Source organism: Durio zibethinus, chromosome 4, assembly GCF_047325235.1.
Source record: "Durio zibethinus cultivar Kanyao isolate XHJ-2024 chromosome 4, ASM4732523v1, whole genome shotgun sequence".
Lineage (NCBI taxonomy): Eukaryota > Viridiplantae > Streptophyta > Magnoliopsida > Malvales > Malvaceae > Durio > Durio zibethinus.
In genome coordinates, this window is record NC_143165.1 from 31298240 (window position 1) to 31316427 (window position 18188).

General features: G+C 34.0%; 1 protein-coding gene and 1 pseudogene across 5 annotated transcripts; one reads left to right on the forward strand and one right to left on the reverse strand.

The window, feature by feature from the left end:
* Positions 1-3033: 3033 nt before the first annotated feature.
* LOC111288984 (putative potassium transporter 12) lies at positions 3034-9747 on the reverse strand (annotated as a pseudogene). Its single transcript, XR_016341698.1, has 9 exons — positions 8459-9747; positions 7523-7751; positions 7178-7426; positions 6016-6061; positions 5280-5553; positions 4958-5010; positions 4740-4854; positions 4357-4610; positions 3034-3653 (listed from the first exon to the last, which is right to left on the reverse strand). The product of XR_016341698.1 is annotated as a putative potassium transporter 12 (transcript).
* A 654-nt stretch (positions 9748-10401) lies between these two features.
* LOC111287815 (serine/arginine-rich splicing factor RSZ21-like) lies at positions 10402-12896 on the forward strand. 4 transcript variants are annotated; one of them, XM_022878484.2, is made up of 6 exons: positions 10402-10548; positions 10732-10841; positions 11094-11182; positions 11563-11788; positions 12406-12528; positions 12629-12896. In XM_022878484.2, exons 2-6 carry the CDS (start codon positions 10753-10755, stop codon positions 12633-12635), a joined length of 534 nt encoding a protein of 177 aa, XP_022734219.2. In that variant the 5' UTR covers positions 10402-10548; positions 10732-10752; the 3' UTR covers positions 12636-12896. The 4 variants fall into 4 exon arrangements, with proteins under 4 accessions (XP_022734219.2, XP_089616003.1, XP_022734217.2 ...); XM_089759877.1 differs by having other exon boundaries at positions 11563-11776; XM_022878482.2 differs by having other exon boundaries at positions 10740-10841.
* Positions 12897-18188: the final 5292 nt, after the last annotated feature.

The window sequence follows — 18188 nt, forward strand, 5'->3', positions numbered from 1 at the left end:
TTCTTTTTTTAAGAATAAAGATATCAATTCCTTTGGTTGTAAAATTTATCAACTTACCAAACACACTCATGTTCCTTATCTAAATCATCTATATAGATTTTCTAAACCTTTTTTTTTAGTTCACAGTGATATTTTGAGACCTTTATGGGAAAATAATATAACCGGAATTAGGTAATTCATAACCTTTATAGATGATCATACATGAGCTTATTAGGTTTACTTGTTAAAAGACAAGTCTAATGTTAAAATAATTTTTCACCAATTCCACAAAATGGTCCAAACTCAATTTTAAGCTCAAATCCAAATTTTTTGCACATACAATGAGAGAGAATATTTTAATTCAATTCTTGGTGATTATCTAACAAAAAATGAGATTTTTCATCAAAGCTTTTATGTTAATACCTCTCAACAAAATGAGATTGCAAAACATAAAAATCATCATCTATTAGAAATAGCTCGTGCTATCATATTTACCAATAATATTTGTAAGTTTTTTTTGGGAAGATGTTATTTTAACAGCCTTATACTTGATAAATAGCCTTTCAACTAGAGTTTACAGTTTCAAAACACCATTGAACATGTTACTTAAGTCATATCCACAAACTAGGTTGTTTACTTCTTTACCCTTAAAAGTTTTTGGTTGCACATGTTTTGTTTACAACAAAAATCCATATCATGGGCAACTAGAAACTAGAGCTATAAAATGCGTATTTATTAGCTACTCTCTAACTCAAAAAGGATATAAGTGCTACTGTCCATCTACAAAATAGACATTTGTCTCATTAGATGTCACATTATTTGAAAATGAACCCTTTTACCCAAAACCAACTCTTTAGGGGAAGACAATAGGTGAAGCTTTGAGATTTTTTTTATTCCTCCTTTAGTAACATCAACTATTCTTATTGTGTCACCAACAGAAACTAAATTAGAAACAAGAAAAGATTCATCTATGCTTCGTCTTTAATAAAAAATAGAACTCTGTGTTTATTCATGATATAAACCATTACCTTGGGAAGTGCAAATTTCTATGCCTCCATCACATTTTCAAGAATCTAATCCATAAGTAAATCTTGAATTAGAAAATGTTAGGTTTACAGCACCATCACCAGTGAACACTCTACCTGATGATCTAGACATGCCTATGGTATTCAAGAAAAGTGTAAGATCATGTTGTCAACACCCGCTGTTCAATTATCTATCCTACAACCATTTGTCAATAGCATTTCAACATTGGTAGACAAGATTAAGAAAGATAAAATCCTAAAAAATATTAAAGAAGCCCTAAAATTTTCAAAATGGAAAATTACAGTACTTGAAGAGATGAAAGCACTAGAAATAAACAAGACTTGGGATGTTATGGAATTACCTAGAAGAAAAACACCGGTTGGATGTAAATGGGCATTTACTATTTAATATAATTCAGATGGTGAAATAGAGAGACGCAAGGCTTGCTTAATTACAAAGGGGTTTACTCAAACTTTGAAGTAGACTACACTAAAACCTTTGCTTTTGTTGCTAAATTGATTATTATACAGGTACTACTTTCACTAGCTACTAATCTTTACTAGCCATTACACCAAATGGATGTCAAGAATGCCTTTTCTTAATGGGGAGCTAGTTTAAGAAGTTTATATAGATTTACCTTCTAGGTTTGAAGGGGAAAACAATGATAAAAAGGTATGCAAATTAAAGAAATCTCTCTATGGTTTAAAACAGTCGCCAAAGGGTTAGTTTGATTGCTATGCAAAGTTAGTAAGGAAACATGAATTTAGTTAAAGACAAACTGGTCACAACTTTTTTTTTAAATACTCAAAACATGGCAACAGACTATTTTAATTTTTATATTAATGATATTATATTGACAGGTGATGATATTAAAGAAATAGAGAGGCTAAATAAGACTTTTGGAAAACAATTTGATGTTATACTGACAAATGATGACATTGAAAAAATAGAGAGGCTAAAAAAGACTTTTGGAAAAGAATTTATATTTAAGGATTTTGGACAACTAAAATACTTTTTAGGGATGAAAGTTGCAAAGAGTAAGAGTGTTATTATTGTTTCCCAAAAGAAGTATACGGTTGATCTCTTGAAGGAAACTGGTATGCTTAGCTGTAAACCAGTTGACATACCTTTAGATCTTAATGTGAAGCTTGGAAAGAAAAAGAAGAATTCCAGTAGATAGGGAGAGATATCAGTGATTGGTTTGAAAGCTAATCTACTTGTTTCATACAAAACCTGATATTGCCATTACAGTTAGTGTAGTAAGTTAGTACATGCACTCTCTACTTGAGAAGTATTTTGAAGCTGTGTATCGAATCTATAGGTATTTGAAGGCCACACATGGTAAATGTTTGTTGTTTGAAAAGAATGAACAAAAAAATGTGAAATCATTTACAAATGTAGACTGGGTAAGATCAATTGAAGAAGGAAAACCCACCTTTAGGTATTGTACAAAGGTTTGAGGTAATATTGTCACATGGATGAGCAAAAAACAATTTGTTGTTGCTCAAAGTAGTGTAGAAGCATAATTTAGTGCTCTTGTACAAGGAACTTGTGAACTTATTTGATTGAAGAAACTTTTAAAAGAATCGAAAATGACAGCTAAATATCCTATGAAACTATATTGTAATAATAAGGCTACTATAAGTATTGCTGATAATCTAGTGCATCATGATTAAACAAAGCATGTGAAAGATGATAACCATTTTATCAAAGAAAAGATTGATATTGTAATGATATATATGTCCTATGTCCCTACAAAGCAGTACGTATCAAATATCCTAACAAAGGGACTACATAAATTAAGATTTGAGCAGTACGTATCAAATATCCTAACAAAGGGACTACATAAATTAAGATTTGAGATTCTTGTTGGCAAACTAAAAATGATAAATATTTATTCTTTGGCTTGAAAAAAAATGTCAATAAATTATGTATCAAATCAAGATCAATTTCCTAATTTGTTAAGATTTATATTTTTGATCTTTTATTTGTTTTTATATTTAGATGATTGTGTCTGATTTCGTCAAATTCTTTAAAAATATCAAATTTTTTATATATTTGAAGATTCTTTTTTAATAAAATAACAGTTAGAGAATACTGTTTTTATCTTTGATTACAATATCGAGCAATACACCCAAGCATACATTGTAGTCTTTTGGGCAAACTCTCCAAAAAAGAAACCTCTCCTCCCAAGGGACCACAGGAACAGGGACATATTTGATGCAAACAAATACAATAGTAGAATGGATGGCAGGTAGGCTAAGTAGAAACTGCCCGAAAATTGAGGGAATGACATAGAAAAGCTCATTGTATAACAAACCGATCCCTGGAACTCTCACTGTCCCAGGTATGGAACCGAGTTTAAGAATGAAGTCCGTGGATATTTTCTTTCTAACCTCACTCTGGTACTTCAACACACTGGTATAATTCCAAATGTACATCACGGTGAGAAAGAAATTAGCAAAAACGAGTGGAAACCAACCTACCTCTAAGACTTTAGAAAGAACAGCAGAGAAATAGATAAGATCTATCGATCCAAATACAAAGGGAAACCACAAAGCCATAAACAAATTGGTCTGCCATATTAGAAGCATTACAAGAGTCACCAAGGAGGTTGTGACCATCATAACACCAACTTCAGTTATGCCTGCAAAAACAATTTAGACAGGCCTTAGAGAAGCTACCATCACAAGATTAGTGATAGAAGCTACTAGCTTAATCAGCTCTTTCCTTGTTCATAAATCATTATGATTTTTGGTGGAAATTCATGCATCAGTAATTCTTATTCAATAGCATGAAAATAAAACAAAGCGTTAGAACCAATTAAGCACAAGAATCAACAAAAAACTATGTAACACAAAGACAACAAATGTGCAAGAATAGACACCAATTAAATAAATAAAACCAAATAGAGTTCAAAACAAAGTGGGAAGTGTTGCTACAATGACATGCGGAAGTATCAAGGGAGGAAAATAGCAAGCATTTATCACTGACAGGCCATTATAAATCCGTAAGTTAAACATCATACAAACTATTGCAATGTTTAAGATAAAAATTCTGTAAATAAGCAAATATGCAAATATTTGTGAAATACAATCAGTCTAAAGTATTGGGTAAAATCTGAAAGCCTAGTACAACCCTAGTAAGAGTAATAATGTGTTCCTTACTTCACCAAAAAAGACAGAAGGATAAGGAAAAGCACCCAATAAAACACGTAAAAGCATGGGATCATTTTTTTATTGTAAAAAAAAAAATGCTCTAGAAAATTTTGAATAAACCAAAAAGACACATTTTCAGGAATGAGAGGAGTAAAAAGAGATAAATGGGGGTTGATGTAAGAAAAGTTGCTCCATATGCATTGGTGATATCTGTAGTGCTGCGAAAGATGGAAACAACAACTACACACTTGATCATTAAAAACCAATTTATCACAGGAATGTAAATTTGACGCATCAGTCTCCTTGAGGTGTGAATTATCTTCAGTCTAGGGAAGCATCCAAGAGCCATAGCCAGCTTGACACATGGAAATGTAGCAGAGATCATTGCTTGGCTGGCAATCATGGCAGCAATGGTGGCTATAACAAAAACCGGCCAGAAAAGGCTATCTGTTTGTTCATAAGAAGCAACATACAATGTGTCAAAATCATCACTTTAAAAAAACTAAAATTTTTATTATAATTTTGAAAATATTTAGAGAAATGTGTGAAGATAAGCAGTATGCTGGAAAGTGTAACCTGGCACAGAATCATAGAAAATTCTTCCTGAAGAATCAGGGTATTTCATTAGATACATGGCCTGGCCCATGAATGCCAAGAGAAGACAGGGAAACACTACAAAGGTGAAGGCAATCTGAGCAGGGAATACAAATTAATTATAAGTGGCATTTAGTAGATGAAAAATTGAAGGTTATTCTTCAAGGAAGTAATAAAGATGAATTAACGGAAGAGCCAACCTGTATGGCTCATACAGAGAAATGCCCTAGATCAGCAAACATCGCTTCAGCTCCTGTAATGACAAAGAAACATGTTACACCACTAAAAGGGGATTGTACATTACAACTTCACATGGAGAAGCTACTCATCTCAACATTCAAGAAAAGTACTAAGGCTACGTTTTTGCAGGTTCTAAATTTAATGATTTCAAGCAGAAACAGTTCCCTGCATTGTGATATTCTCTAGCACGTCCAGCTTCAGCATTCCACTAGGGCATATATAGGTCTTCAATAAACATTACTTCCATGCTGTCAAGGTCTGCTATTTAAAAGCATACTGCACCTGTACTGCTCAGAATGCAACCTCCAAGAGCAGACCAGGCATCTCTGCTGTTCTTCTTGAAGAAAAAATAGATGTAAGCTGGATTGAATGCCTTGACGACTGAAATATCATGATTCACTAGATTGTAAATTACTATTGAGCCCAGAGAGAACCACAAAGCAAGTGCAGGAGCAAACATGGAGCAAACATGAAACCAACTTTACTGCTTCCAAACCGCTGTATGCCAAAAAACGCGACTAAGATTACAATTGAAACAACAACCACCACAGTTGTAACAAATAGATAGATGAAGAAAAAAGATATCAGTTCATTGCTGAAACAACCAAATTAATTTATATGTTAAAGTTTGAACAATTATTTATTAGTTAAAAACTGCATCATATAATGTTGCATATTTAAGAAGAATCAATAGCTACTGGTCAATATAATATTCAGCCAGCCCAGTAGAATCGTGATTTTGGAACCAAACTCAAGGCTCCTCCATTTCCCCCAACCCACTCATCAAGAATTTTTTCCCTTGAGATGCTCCTTCAAATAAATATGAGAATAGACACAAGTTTCATATGGAAGAGAAGAAATGATGGAAACATATGATGGCTGTCTTACGAGGTATGCCCCTATTCTCCATCTACTATAAATACTTCATCTCTTCTGTTCTTTCATAGAAGATCTAGGCAGTTAATGAATCATAAATATTTTATATGAAACAAAAGAGAATGAAAAGTACCCACTTGTATCAAAGCCATTTATTTTACCCTGAAGACCACTTACAGCTGACATAACTGCAACAGAAAATCATCAAATCTTACATCAGTAGTAACCCAGGCAAGATAGTGCACATTGCTGCCATAGCAGCAGGTGAAATTAGGAGCACTCCAGTTTTTAAGAAATAGAAAAACTCACACAAAGCAATGGCTATCAATTCAATCAAGCAGAGAAGGAGAAAGCATTTTGCCAATTCAGCTATAAGCCAACCAATAAGAGAACAGAACAGTTGGAGTTCAGAGTCTTTGTTAGGCAAGGACACATGTACTCAAACATGCAACTTGAAGAGTTCAAGTTCCTTATCCATGCTTTCACTATTAAAAAATCAATGATAACAAGCAGTAGCTGCAAGACTGTGACGTTCTAACAGTATGCAAATTGCACAGTGAACGCCTAACATATATAATTTAACTTTGAGGTTCTATTTGATATCAAAGAAATGTAATTGGGACCTTTATAATTTGTTTCAACAAAGATTCATAAGTGGAGTAGAAGTGAAATACATGTAAACCTGGTACATTGAACCTTGCTTGAAGAGAAGATTGTGTAAGGTGTTTATCTTAAAATCAAATTCAAGTTTCAGTTTCAGCATATTAGGTTTGAGTATCCTCCAATAAAAATTATAAGTAATTCATCTTGTCTATTCAACTGTAGAGATTTGCAAACTAATTCTCCATAAGGAATCCATAATGCTACAATACTCATGCTACATGGATGACCCTTCGAGTTAGGTCTGTTAAATATTACAGAAGCTTGCTCTCTTAGTAGCAGCTTCAATTTTTTGAGGTCCAAAAACTGTCACATGGAACTAATGCACTGTATCAAATCTTTTTCTTTTTCTATGTTAGAATCTATCATATCATATCATATCTTGTCATTCAACCATGAGCTGTGAAGTATTTTCTTGAACCATATGAATCAGTAAAAGCCCGCATACTTGAGTTATCTTGAGTTCTTATTAGTCGTGAGACAAATTTTACTGCAAGTAAACAAAGACAACATCAAGCTCAAAGCATCTAATACCATTCAGCTATGCATAAAAATGGTAAAGAAAGAAAATTGAAATTCAATTTCTATTTGTTTAAAACCTGATTTTGTTAACTTCAACACAAGATATGAACACATCTATCTACCTGACATTTCTGGGGTCACAATACCATCTCCTATGACCATGGAAGTTCCCATCAAAACCAATAGCAATAGGAGGGTCTTCAAGGATAATCTCGTTTCCAAAGTCTCTTTTATGTTTAAAGCCCTTTCTAACTCTGGAGTGGGCAGTTTGAGCTTAAAACTTGATATCTGTTCATCCACTGGATGACGATTTGGCAGCATGTTGACCTTTGCATACCTGCAAATCGGTGAATACAGGGCAAATGTTCCCCTACAATTGCATTAATTTATGTGTTAACATGGAAATGATCTTCAAAATATCCAGTAAAAAGTAAGGAGAATAAGAATCCTACTATGAAAGCCCTTACCGTCCCCATTATCATTGGCTTTAAGCACTACAAATATGTATTTTGCCAAGGGGATTAGAGCTATTGTGTACATCACCAGTGATAAAGCCCCTAAGATATCCACATCTGATTCAATTTGTACTTTGCTGAAGACATCACTGAAAAAATATAAAGGGTTTGTGCCCATGTCACCATACACAACCCCAAGTGTTTGAAATGCCAACGCAAGAGTGCGCCAGGTTGAAAGGTCCTGATTAATTAAAGTATTACGATTTAGGAAGAGAATATAATGAAGCTTATTGGAAGTAAATTCCTAGGTAAATAGATCAAACAACTCTTTTGAGTTTTTGAAAACAAGATAAGGTCTTTAGTTCACTTTCAATGGTAAAAATTCATACAATCTCAGTACAGAATGCAAATCACTACGGAAAGAAAAGCAACTTGTATAATTTCCTAGCTATAATATATGAGACCCTAATGGTTTTCTCCTTCAATGAGTAAAGGTTTAGGTACCATTTACTCTCCACACATGATTGAAAGACACTATATACTCTATATACCGGTTATTAACAAATTGTTTCCTCACTTAAAAACAACAAAAAGTTGCCCAACTTTGTAGTCCATCATACAAAGTCATAAAAGAGACAACTTGTGCCAAACGAATATATGAGAAACTTGTGGGCGCTTCAATCACAGCACTTGCTCTCGAGTATGCAACCGCATTTGCCAAACTAATAAATTTTGATAGATGTTAAACTAAGGTCAATATAAGAAATTGAGAAATAGAGTCGTTCCAAGCATCAACTTTTGTAACAATTTCCCTAAAGGGTCGGTTAATGATAGTAATGAGACCTAAAGCGCGGAGACTTTGAAGAGACAAAGAAAAAAAAAACATATCATGCAAATATCTTACAAGTATAAAGTCCTCAACGAAATGAAGACAATTAAATTAATTACCTTGGGCCGGTGACCATAAGCACCAGCAATCTCCATGGCTTCAACATCAAAGGAATCAACTCTCTCGGGCTTCTTAACCAATCTCCTCCTCAAAGATCCATACCCTTCTTTGACCTCATTTTCATCAAGCAGCAATGACAAAAGAGGTGACTCTGAGTCCACTTCACTACGATCCACCCAACTTGACTCACCCCTCCACCACTGTAAGTTCTAGCAGTCAGTCTAACGCTGCTACTATCTTCAATCCGACCTTCTTCTCCTATCATATTCAGTCTCATGCTGCTACTATCTTCAATCCGATCTTCTTCTTTCATATTATCAAAAACCCTTCAATACCCACTTTCGAAGGGCCTCCGTCTTTGTTAAAAAGACTTCCTTTTTTCGAGGGTAAGAAAAGCCTCAGCCTCAGCCTCAGCCTCAGACTCAGTCCTTATACAGAAAAAATACTACCCCTTTTTTATGTCTAGTGTTTCTTCTTCTTCAGATTGTCAAAATTTAGTCTCCTGTTTTCTTATAAGGTTAATATGGGGGTGTTGCTCAATCTTCTTCAATGGTCTCTTTCTAAACTTAATGCAGCACCAGAGAATTGATTAATTATGATTGGAATGCAGACGGTCATAGTAACTAAAATAGTTTTAAGAAAAAAAATTACTACTATTATTTACTACTACTACATATTTTTGAGTAATGAAAAACGTTTTGTCTACGTTCGCTTTTGGCGACGATGAAGCCAATCAACGACCCTCTTTAATTAATTTTCGATGTTCTTAGTAGAACTAGAACTTGGGAGAGGAATGGTATTGCTGGATAATTGCAGAGATATTCGAACAAAGACAAATATTTGTTTCTTTCACGGAATGGGGAGTTGTCATACGACCTATGTCCAAGTTCAAAATGGCCCTTGCTCCACGTCATGTTGAGATCATAACCAAATTCAGTTCCGAGTTCATCTTTTGGAATTTTTTACGGTTTTTTTTTTTTTTTTTTAAGAATATGGTAACCAAACTCTTCTATTGCCTGTTTTGGCCAAAAAACAATCTCTTGTGTTGCCTTCTAAACTTAAGCGCATGAGGCATTCACGTTTCATCAGATTGAAACTTGGCTCATATTTTTCGCTTAAGCAGCATCATGGGTATCACTGGTACAAAGCATTGAGTACAAAACATGTTGCTTAGCTTAAGGAATTAAGAAGATTATACACAATTTCTTCACCAAAAATTAAAATTTGAATTACTTGATAATCACCTTTTAGACTCACTTTTTTATCAACTTTTTCTCCAATAAAATTCTTCTAATATTGAGTGAATGGGTAGAATTGTTGGTTTTGAAAGGAACCTAAGGGCCCAACAAAGATCAAAAGGCCGCTCCTAGGTTAGGAATTAGGGATTGGTCTGGACCTTCTGCAGATCGGTTAGTACTTAACAACCAACAACTGAGAGATCAGAGAGAAATGTGGATACTGTGGGAAAATAGCGAGACTTGGCGGTGGCCAGTGAAAGGCGGATAAGGAATTCGAAGCCCGTTCTTCTTGGGCTTCGCAACCTATGGGGGGTCGTTCTTGGTGTCATAGGCTACGGCATCGTAGAGGCCGCGAACTCCCGCAACCCTCAGTTGGAGGCCCAGCTGAGCCTAAACGCCCTTTAAAATTTTATTTATATTAGATAAAATTTAATATTATTAATAAATATAAATAAAAATATAAGTATTGATAAATTATATATATTGTAATGCATGCATGTATGTATCTATTATTTTTTATAACTTTTAGTTTTTTAAAAAACATATTTTTCCTTTGATTTATTTATTTATTTTTTATAAACTGGAGTAGGATGACAAGGCATGGACCTAAGGCCCAACGTAGAGAAAGGCCTTAAGGTTGTTGCTATGCCTGCCAGGGCCCTTATTGCATTATTTCTACAATATTACATCAGCAAAGCAAAACCGATTTACATTTAGAAACACGGTCGTTTATTGTTCTAGGGTTTTACAGCTTCGCGATTGGCTGCAGCAGAGCCAAATTGATTAATCTTTCTCGTCAAATATTCGATATCTGTTTCTTTTATCAACATAACCCTAGGCATTTCTTGAAGGTAACCCTAATTATATTCTCTCTTAATTACATCTATTCCTTCGACCATTTTCTGCAAAACCCTAAAATTTCTATGACCCTTCTATAACGAGCCTACTAACTGAGTATCTTTAATTTTTCTTCTTTTTTTTTTGTAATTTTGAGGATTATTGTTTGTCTTTGTATTATATTATTACGATTTAAGGTGTGCAGTGCTGTTAAGAGAATGTCTCGGGTTTATGTCGGGAATCTGGATCCTCGGGTCACTGAGAGGGATCTCGAAGACGAGTTTAGGATTTTCGGCGTTCTCCGCAGGTAATTTTATTTTATTTTTGTGAAAGAAGAAGAAAAAATGAATTTTGATAGACCCCTGGATAAGTATGGGTTAGATTTATATGGTAGCTGTGAAGATTTTCAGCTTTTTAACTAATTGATTATTTAGTTTTTTTGCCAATATCATAAAAGATAACGTCTTGCTTTGTGCCATTTGAAACAAGTTTTTTTTTTTTTTGTTAAATATTTGTTTATAGTATATTGATTGATTTGTTGCTGATGAAATAAATTCAGTGTATGGGTTGCTCGAAGGCCACCAGGATATGCATTTATTGAGTTTGACGACCGCAGGGATGCTCTCGATGCAATCCGTGAATTGGATGGTTAGTATATTTCTTTTCTTCTGATTTTTACTGTGAATATCGATCATCTCAGTGTTTATTTCATCCATTTGTTACATTTCTTTTTACCTGTTTGATATGTGGTGGTTTTCTACTTCAATGTCCTTATAAAAGTTCATCATTTTAATTAGTTTTTGTTTTATTGTTTCTGTTTTCCTCACTTTATGTGCTGCATATGCTTCAAATTCGTTGAGCTTTAATATGTATGTTGGAGATATGCCCTATCTGTTTAATTTAGTTACTGATTTTCTTTGATATTTGCACAAGTTGCTATTGTTTACTAATTATTGGCAGCTTATTGTTTTAGTTGTTCAGTTTATTGTGGTTTTATGGAACAACTATCTTTCTTTTTCTCCTTGAAGGCAAGAATGGTTGGCGTGTGGAACTTTCTCATAATTCGAAAGGTGGCGGAGGCCGTGGTGGGCGTCGCGGAGGGGGTGAGGATATGAATTGTTATGAGTGTGGCGAACCTGGTCACTTTGCTCGTGAATGCCGCTTGCGCATTGGCTCACGAGGCCTAGGAAGTGGGCGACGCCGAAGCCCTAGTCCTCGTCGCCGAAGGAGTCCAAGTTATGGGTATGGGCGCAGGTGTGTTTAAGGGTTCTTTTTATTTGTTATATTGGAGGTGGTAGAGCTATTGAGGAGGTAGTTTCTACTGAATCAGGTTTATAAAGGAGCATGTAATATGTAATGATACGTTAAAAATCATGCCTTTTCTTATGCTAAGCAAAAACTTTTTCTTTTTCTCCTGGCTTTTATTGTTATGAATAATCACTTAGTGAACTTAAGATATTAACACATTCACATGCAACATATATATTTATATATAATATATTCTCAGTTGACTGGGAGAAGGTGTATTGAGGTAGACTTGAGTCGCACATTCACCCCACTTACTAATTTAGGAATCAGTAATCTTTTGCATTTTTTGAATATATTTTCTGCAAGGATAATAAGTCTGTCTATTGAATACATGCATGGTACAACAATTTAGGGCTGCATGCATCTATGTATCCAAATAGGTTTTTTGTTATACTGAGAAGAAGTATTTATCAGTTTATTTGAATGGATTTGATGAAGTTTTATTATTTTAATTAAACTTTATTTGGCTTCTAATTCTTAGCATCTAAACAAGTATATGCAGACTACTGAAAAAATTTAATTGCTATTTCCCTTGCTCATAAAATTTTTGTATCTTGCGGCAGGAGCTATAGTCCTCGTGGGAGAAGATCTCCTCGGCGCCGCAGCATATCACCTTGCCGTGGTCGCAGCTACAGCAGGTCACCTCCATATCGTCATTCTCGTCGTGATTCACCTTATGCTAATGGGTAAGTCATGCACACTGAATTACTTGGATCGTCAGAGATTTTATTTTTTATGCTTGCAGCGTAGATCCAATCTAATAGGTTTGCTTACATTCCTTTGCAGAGATTAAAGTGGGACCTGAGCTGAAGCAAATCTGGAATGACATCTATGGCAAATGAATATGCAATTATGTAGATCTAATAGGTTCAGTGAGCTAAAGAGATTTATGTTGCTTATGTTCATTTCGTGACAATGAGGTTATTAGAACTTTTGGTTTTGCATGGCTTCCACTCTGCAGTGTTTCAGCCGCAAAAAGAGGTGCCTTGGACACCATTTTGCGGTGGGTTGCTGTCTTCAGCTTATGAAACTGAGAGGTCTCTTTCTTACTTCATATTGTTATCTTCTTATATTTATCTGGTATGTTTTATGTTAACTTAGTTACTATGGTAAGTTTATCTTTCTGAGATAGATGATTCTAAAGGATTTATATGTTTTGTTTTGAGGTGTGATTTTGAAGTAAGACAGCATCCTTTCGACACTTTACTGCATCTTAATGCACACGGTTTGCCCCACTCATTGCTTCTCTGCACCACTTCATCTACTCGTCGTTGCTCCTGCATATTGTAAAAGCTTGCGTTACATGTTGAATTCACTAGTAACAAACAAATTTTGGTTGCTACCTTCTTGTGGTGCATGCGTCTGCAACAAAGCTTCTAACCTTTTTAAGAAGATGAAGCCGTTAATTCATCTCCTGTCATTAGCGTTTCTGCACTTCGTCATCTACTTGTTTTATTGCTTCATATTCAGCCAGAAAATTGAGTTGAACAAGACCCCTTCTTAGCACATGCTTTTCTGCAACGAAGAGTTCTATCTAGCTTTGACCTTTGTTTCCGTGGTAGCTGATTTTGGAAGGGGTCAATACTACTTTATCTTGGTCTTTTCTAGTACTTTTGTTGATGATGGGTAAGATGTTCATACATCTGCTTGGAGCCATATTTAGAATTGATGGTATGGCACCTTTTCTGTCTGCATTGTGTCACCATGTTTCTGAAGGTTGCATTCAGCGTGGAAGCTGCTACAACCTGCACCAACTTAATTGATGATCATCTAAGTGATGATTATCTGCAAAGGTCTGAAGGTAAGTGGTTTGGAAGTAACTGTCCTGCCTTCTTCTGTGTCTTTCCTTGTTTTTCCTTCCTTTACATTTGTTGGGGGGGGAGGTGGTGGTGTTGTCGTGTGAAGGTTTCTTGTATATTTGCTTGTCTGTTTGGGCGCTGTATTCCACAGAAATTTTTATACGTTGGTATGGCTAATGCTAAATGGTTTCACATGCCAGTTTGGCCCATTCCAATCTTGTAATTTTGATTTTTCTGTGCCATACTAATCGAGATTGTAGATAAATATTACACTTGCAGTTGTAGTTCAGAATAGCTTTTAATGGTGGTTTCCTATCACCCGGTGAATGGAAGTTAATAACCAAGTATTTTATCATATATAATATTCAAGAATTTGGACGCGCAATTGTCCAAATTTGAGCAGAATGTTCTTTTTCATTGTGTTTTTGTTGGGCCAATGCATAATGTTCTTCTATTGTCAGTTACGATTCCACTCGGCTTGGTGGGATTTGTAATAAACTTGTTATGCTGGTAAAGAGCTTTGAAACGTATGAATATTTAGAATATTGGGGTAACCATATTTGGGGTGGAGCGCTGGATGGAACATGGCTCTAGACTAGTAATTTCAATGCTGGTGGAGAAATGTGGGAGAAGCAAGGACTCTTTTTAGTGCTTGTTTTCTTTGTGGGGGACTTATCGTCAGGTTGGCCTTCGTATTTTAGGGATGCAGAGTTGGATGCAGAGTTGGAGACGTTTTTTCGTTCACTTCCCTATGTACTTGCTTGATTTATATTGGAATTTGGAAATGGGATGACTAAATGGGTTTGTGCTGTATATTTCTTTGATTGGAAGACGCAGATGTTAGAAAAGGAGTTGTAACTGCTAAAAATAAACTGATTAAAAAAATCAGGGTCTGAAGTTGTGGGTTTTTACGTAATCTTGGGTGGGCTTAAAGTTTGTGGGTTAATCGCAGCGCTAGTGGCTATTTTGGAGTTAGGCCATTGCAGCTGAAAGATTGATAAATGGTTATTGTGATTAGCTATCATTTCAAGTTCGGAATGGAATGGAATGGAATCACTCGTCTTATCAAATTAGTAAATTCAAGTTTAACTAGCGTAACATTCGCATGATGCCGTCCGTAATTTTGTTTTGTTATTTTTATTTATTAATATTTTATTATAAACTTTATTTAATTAAAAAAATAAAAAGATGAAAGATCAAAAAAGTCAAATGGGATAACATGTGGATATTTTAATTGGATTTATTTTTTTATAAATTTTATTTAATTAAAAAATAAATAATAAATACAAACAAAAAATAAAAAAATAAATAAAAAACAAAAAACAAAAACAAAAACAAAAATAAAAATAAAAATAAAATAAAATAAGCTTATAAAGATTTTGCCATTGAATTTAAAATATTAATTTCTGAAAGCAAAATGTCAAATAATGAAACAATAACCTTATTAATATAATATAGATAATAAAATTAATAATAAAATACATATATACTTTTTATATATACTGAAAAATATATTGGGATAAAGAACGCTAAATATGCCTCTGTCTCAATTTCGTTTCTTCAAAAAAAAACGAATTTTCATTGAATATATAAAAATGAAAAATAATAGAACAAAATGAAAAAAGTTAAAAAAAAAAAGCAAAATACATAATATACCTTTACTATCAAATAAGTCTTATAAAAAGTAAAAGAAAAAAATTTGGCATAAAGTAGGTCCTATTTTTAAAAAAAAAATTAAATGAGAAAATATTATTAAATATAAAAAATTGGAAAAAGTAAAAAGTTTTTTAAATTTTAAAAAAAATTTAAAAGAATATTAAAAAAAATAGAAGTGCCAGGTAACACCCGAATTAAAACTCTATACAAAAAAAAAAAAAAAAAAAATTATCTAATGAATGGATTTTAAAAAAGAACAAAATTGTAAAAAAAAAAAAAAGAAAAAAAACTTGGTAAATTGAATCTTATCTAAAATTTATATTTATAAGTTTTTTAAAAATATTTAAAGAAAAGCTAAAAACAAAGAGAATTATGGTGCCCCACGTAGCACAGGAAAGAGAAGGGGAAGGGAATTCGGTACATTAGTAAAATTTATAACTTAGAATGTTTACTGAGAACTAAAAATGAAAGGAAGGAAACTTTTTTTTTTTTATAATTAGAAGGAAATTTGTTTTACGAATAAGGCAATGACTAACTTATTTTATTTGATAATTAATGAAATTTACAAAAAACTTTTTTTTTTTTGAGAATTTTAGGTTTATTTCCAATTTTTAGGCACCTAATAACTTTTGAATTTAAATATCCGTAATACTTTCTTCTATTTTTAATTTTCAATTTAAAAAGAAAATTTGAATTTACTTCCACATTTGAAAAGATGTAAATTGTGTAAATAAATACCGAAGCTCCTTCCAAGTGATTTGATGCAAGTCAAAAAGAATTGCGATGGAAACAGTTTTTCAAGAAGAAGAAAGTAGAGTAGAGAGAGAGAAAGAAGCTGTAACCGTAGAGAGAAGAAAAATTTGTTATGAAATTTCTCAATGTTGCTTGGCTGTCCTTACATTACAGATTAATTCTGTGACTTATCCCAACTGTTACATTACCTAATAATTTAACTAAGAATTCTGACGTCAACTAATTTTTAAAGACTTAATCCTATTATTAGTAAATTATTGTTTAAATAACAAAGCTGTAACATGATTCTTCCTTGAAATTTCCTCCAAGAATCATTAAAATATAGCAATATAGCTTGGTGAGTTTAGATGAGTCAATGTCAATATCCTTGACCAAATCAATTAACATTCAAATTTTTTTTTTTTTTGTTGCAAGTGTTGAGAACAATAATCTTGGTTGTTTTGTTTCTTTCTTTCGTTCGTTTTGGTAATTGTGATGATGACCTGATAAAACTATATTAACTATTAAATCATCAATACAACATTTACAATTCAGATCTTCCAAAATTTTGAATCCAAAACATTGCTTCATAGTGGGAATATTTTTCTTAGGGTGGTTGGTTCATTATGAGAACACCAAAGTCAACAACACTGGCCAACCACTTGCTTCAATGTCTGGGTCTGGATGTGTCGATAACTGTGTATAAGCGTGCTCTTGGGGTCTCCCAGAAAGGTCTTAGTCTTCTGCAGAAGACCAAAATAGAGAAGACTTTGATCCTGCTTAATAACGTATGGTTCAAGATAGGTTATGAATGTATAGAATTGAGAAACATGGATACAGATGACACTCAAATTATGTTGAAGGAGAAGCTTGAATTCCTCGACATACTCAAAGAAGCTCTTACAATTCCCCATCAACATTTCAACTTCGTCATCTTCAGCCTTTTCACCTCCCTTCCTTACTTCTTTCTTTCAGTTTTCTTTGAGATTGTCCTCCAGGAAACATTGCTTTATATCTTCAACTTCAATTTCTTTGCACCGACTTTAGATTACTTAGATTATGACTTGCGCTCATCAATTACCTTCCGTGTTGATTGGCATAGATGGATTAAACTCTGTCTTCTTTACCTGGTCCCTTGTCATCTTCTAGGGCTCCTCAACATAGTTATGACTGTTAATGCAGTATCCATCATATATGCAGGAGAGAAACCAATTAGCCTCAGAAACATGACAGTGAAAAAAACAAGGTTAAAAGGTCCCTTCATTACATCAATATATGTTCTTCTCTTGTCAACTTGTATTCTACTTGGATTAGTTGGGGTTGTAACCAACTGCTATATTCTGACAAAGGGCTCCGTACTAAACTACTATTACTACGGTCCGAATAACTACTTTGTCAATTCATCGATAACCATCTTCCATGTTGCTGTGTTTATAGCATTGTTAGTGAAGTACGCAGAGTGGAGTGCTGGGTGGAACATGGCTCTAGTGATCTCGGTATTGGAGGACACATATGGGATTGAAGCATTTGAACTCTCAGCTTATTTTAGTAGGGGTAGTACGCAGCGCGGACTTCTTTTGATGCTTGTTTTTGTTGTATGGGAAATTGTCTTCAGGCTGCCCTGCTTCTTTGGGAGGTGCAGTGAGAGACTTGGAGGCATTTTGTTCAGCTCTGTATGCACCGGCTTGATTTGTATTGGGAATTGGATGAAGTGGGTGGTTAGCGTGGTCTATTTCTTTGACTGCAAGAAGCGGATTTTAGAGAAGAAAGTTGATGAGGAAGTAGGAAGATATGTTAGAGTTGTCAATGTTTAAGCTCTTATTGCTTTATGTAAGCACTAGGAGTAAGATGAAGAAACCAAATGACAGCCATAAAGAGTAGCTAAAGTTTCAGTCAAATGTCTTAATTTCCCTCTTTCATTTAAGTATTATCTAAAACTGATGACATTTTCAAAATCATGGTGTATGTCTGGTTGCAGCATTCTATTTTTGGGAAATGCTTGCAGTGTTCCAGTGGCAAAGTGGCACTTGAACAATTAGCATCCAAAACCATGGGAAGCCAGATCTTTGGCCTGGTCTACCATATTACCATTCTAATTTCTGTTGTTATAGTCTTATAGCATTTCCCTTTGAATTTAGTGTTTTTCATCCTCCCACTCT

Bases quoted from the DNA above. Each gene is read 5' to 3' on its own strand.
- LOC111287815 (XM_022878484.2), top strand. From the start codon at position 10,753: ATGTCTCGGGTTTATGTCGGGAATCTGGATCCTCGGGTCACTGAGAGG. The intron at 10,842-11,093 runs GTAATTTTATTT...AAATAAATTCAG, and splicing joins ATTTTCGGCGTTCTCCGCAG to TGTATGGGTTGCTCGAAGGC. The intron at 11,183-11,562 runs GTTAGTATATTT...TTCTCCTTGAAG, and splicing joins TGCAATCCGTGAATTGGATG to GCAAGAATGGTTGGCGTGTG.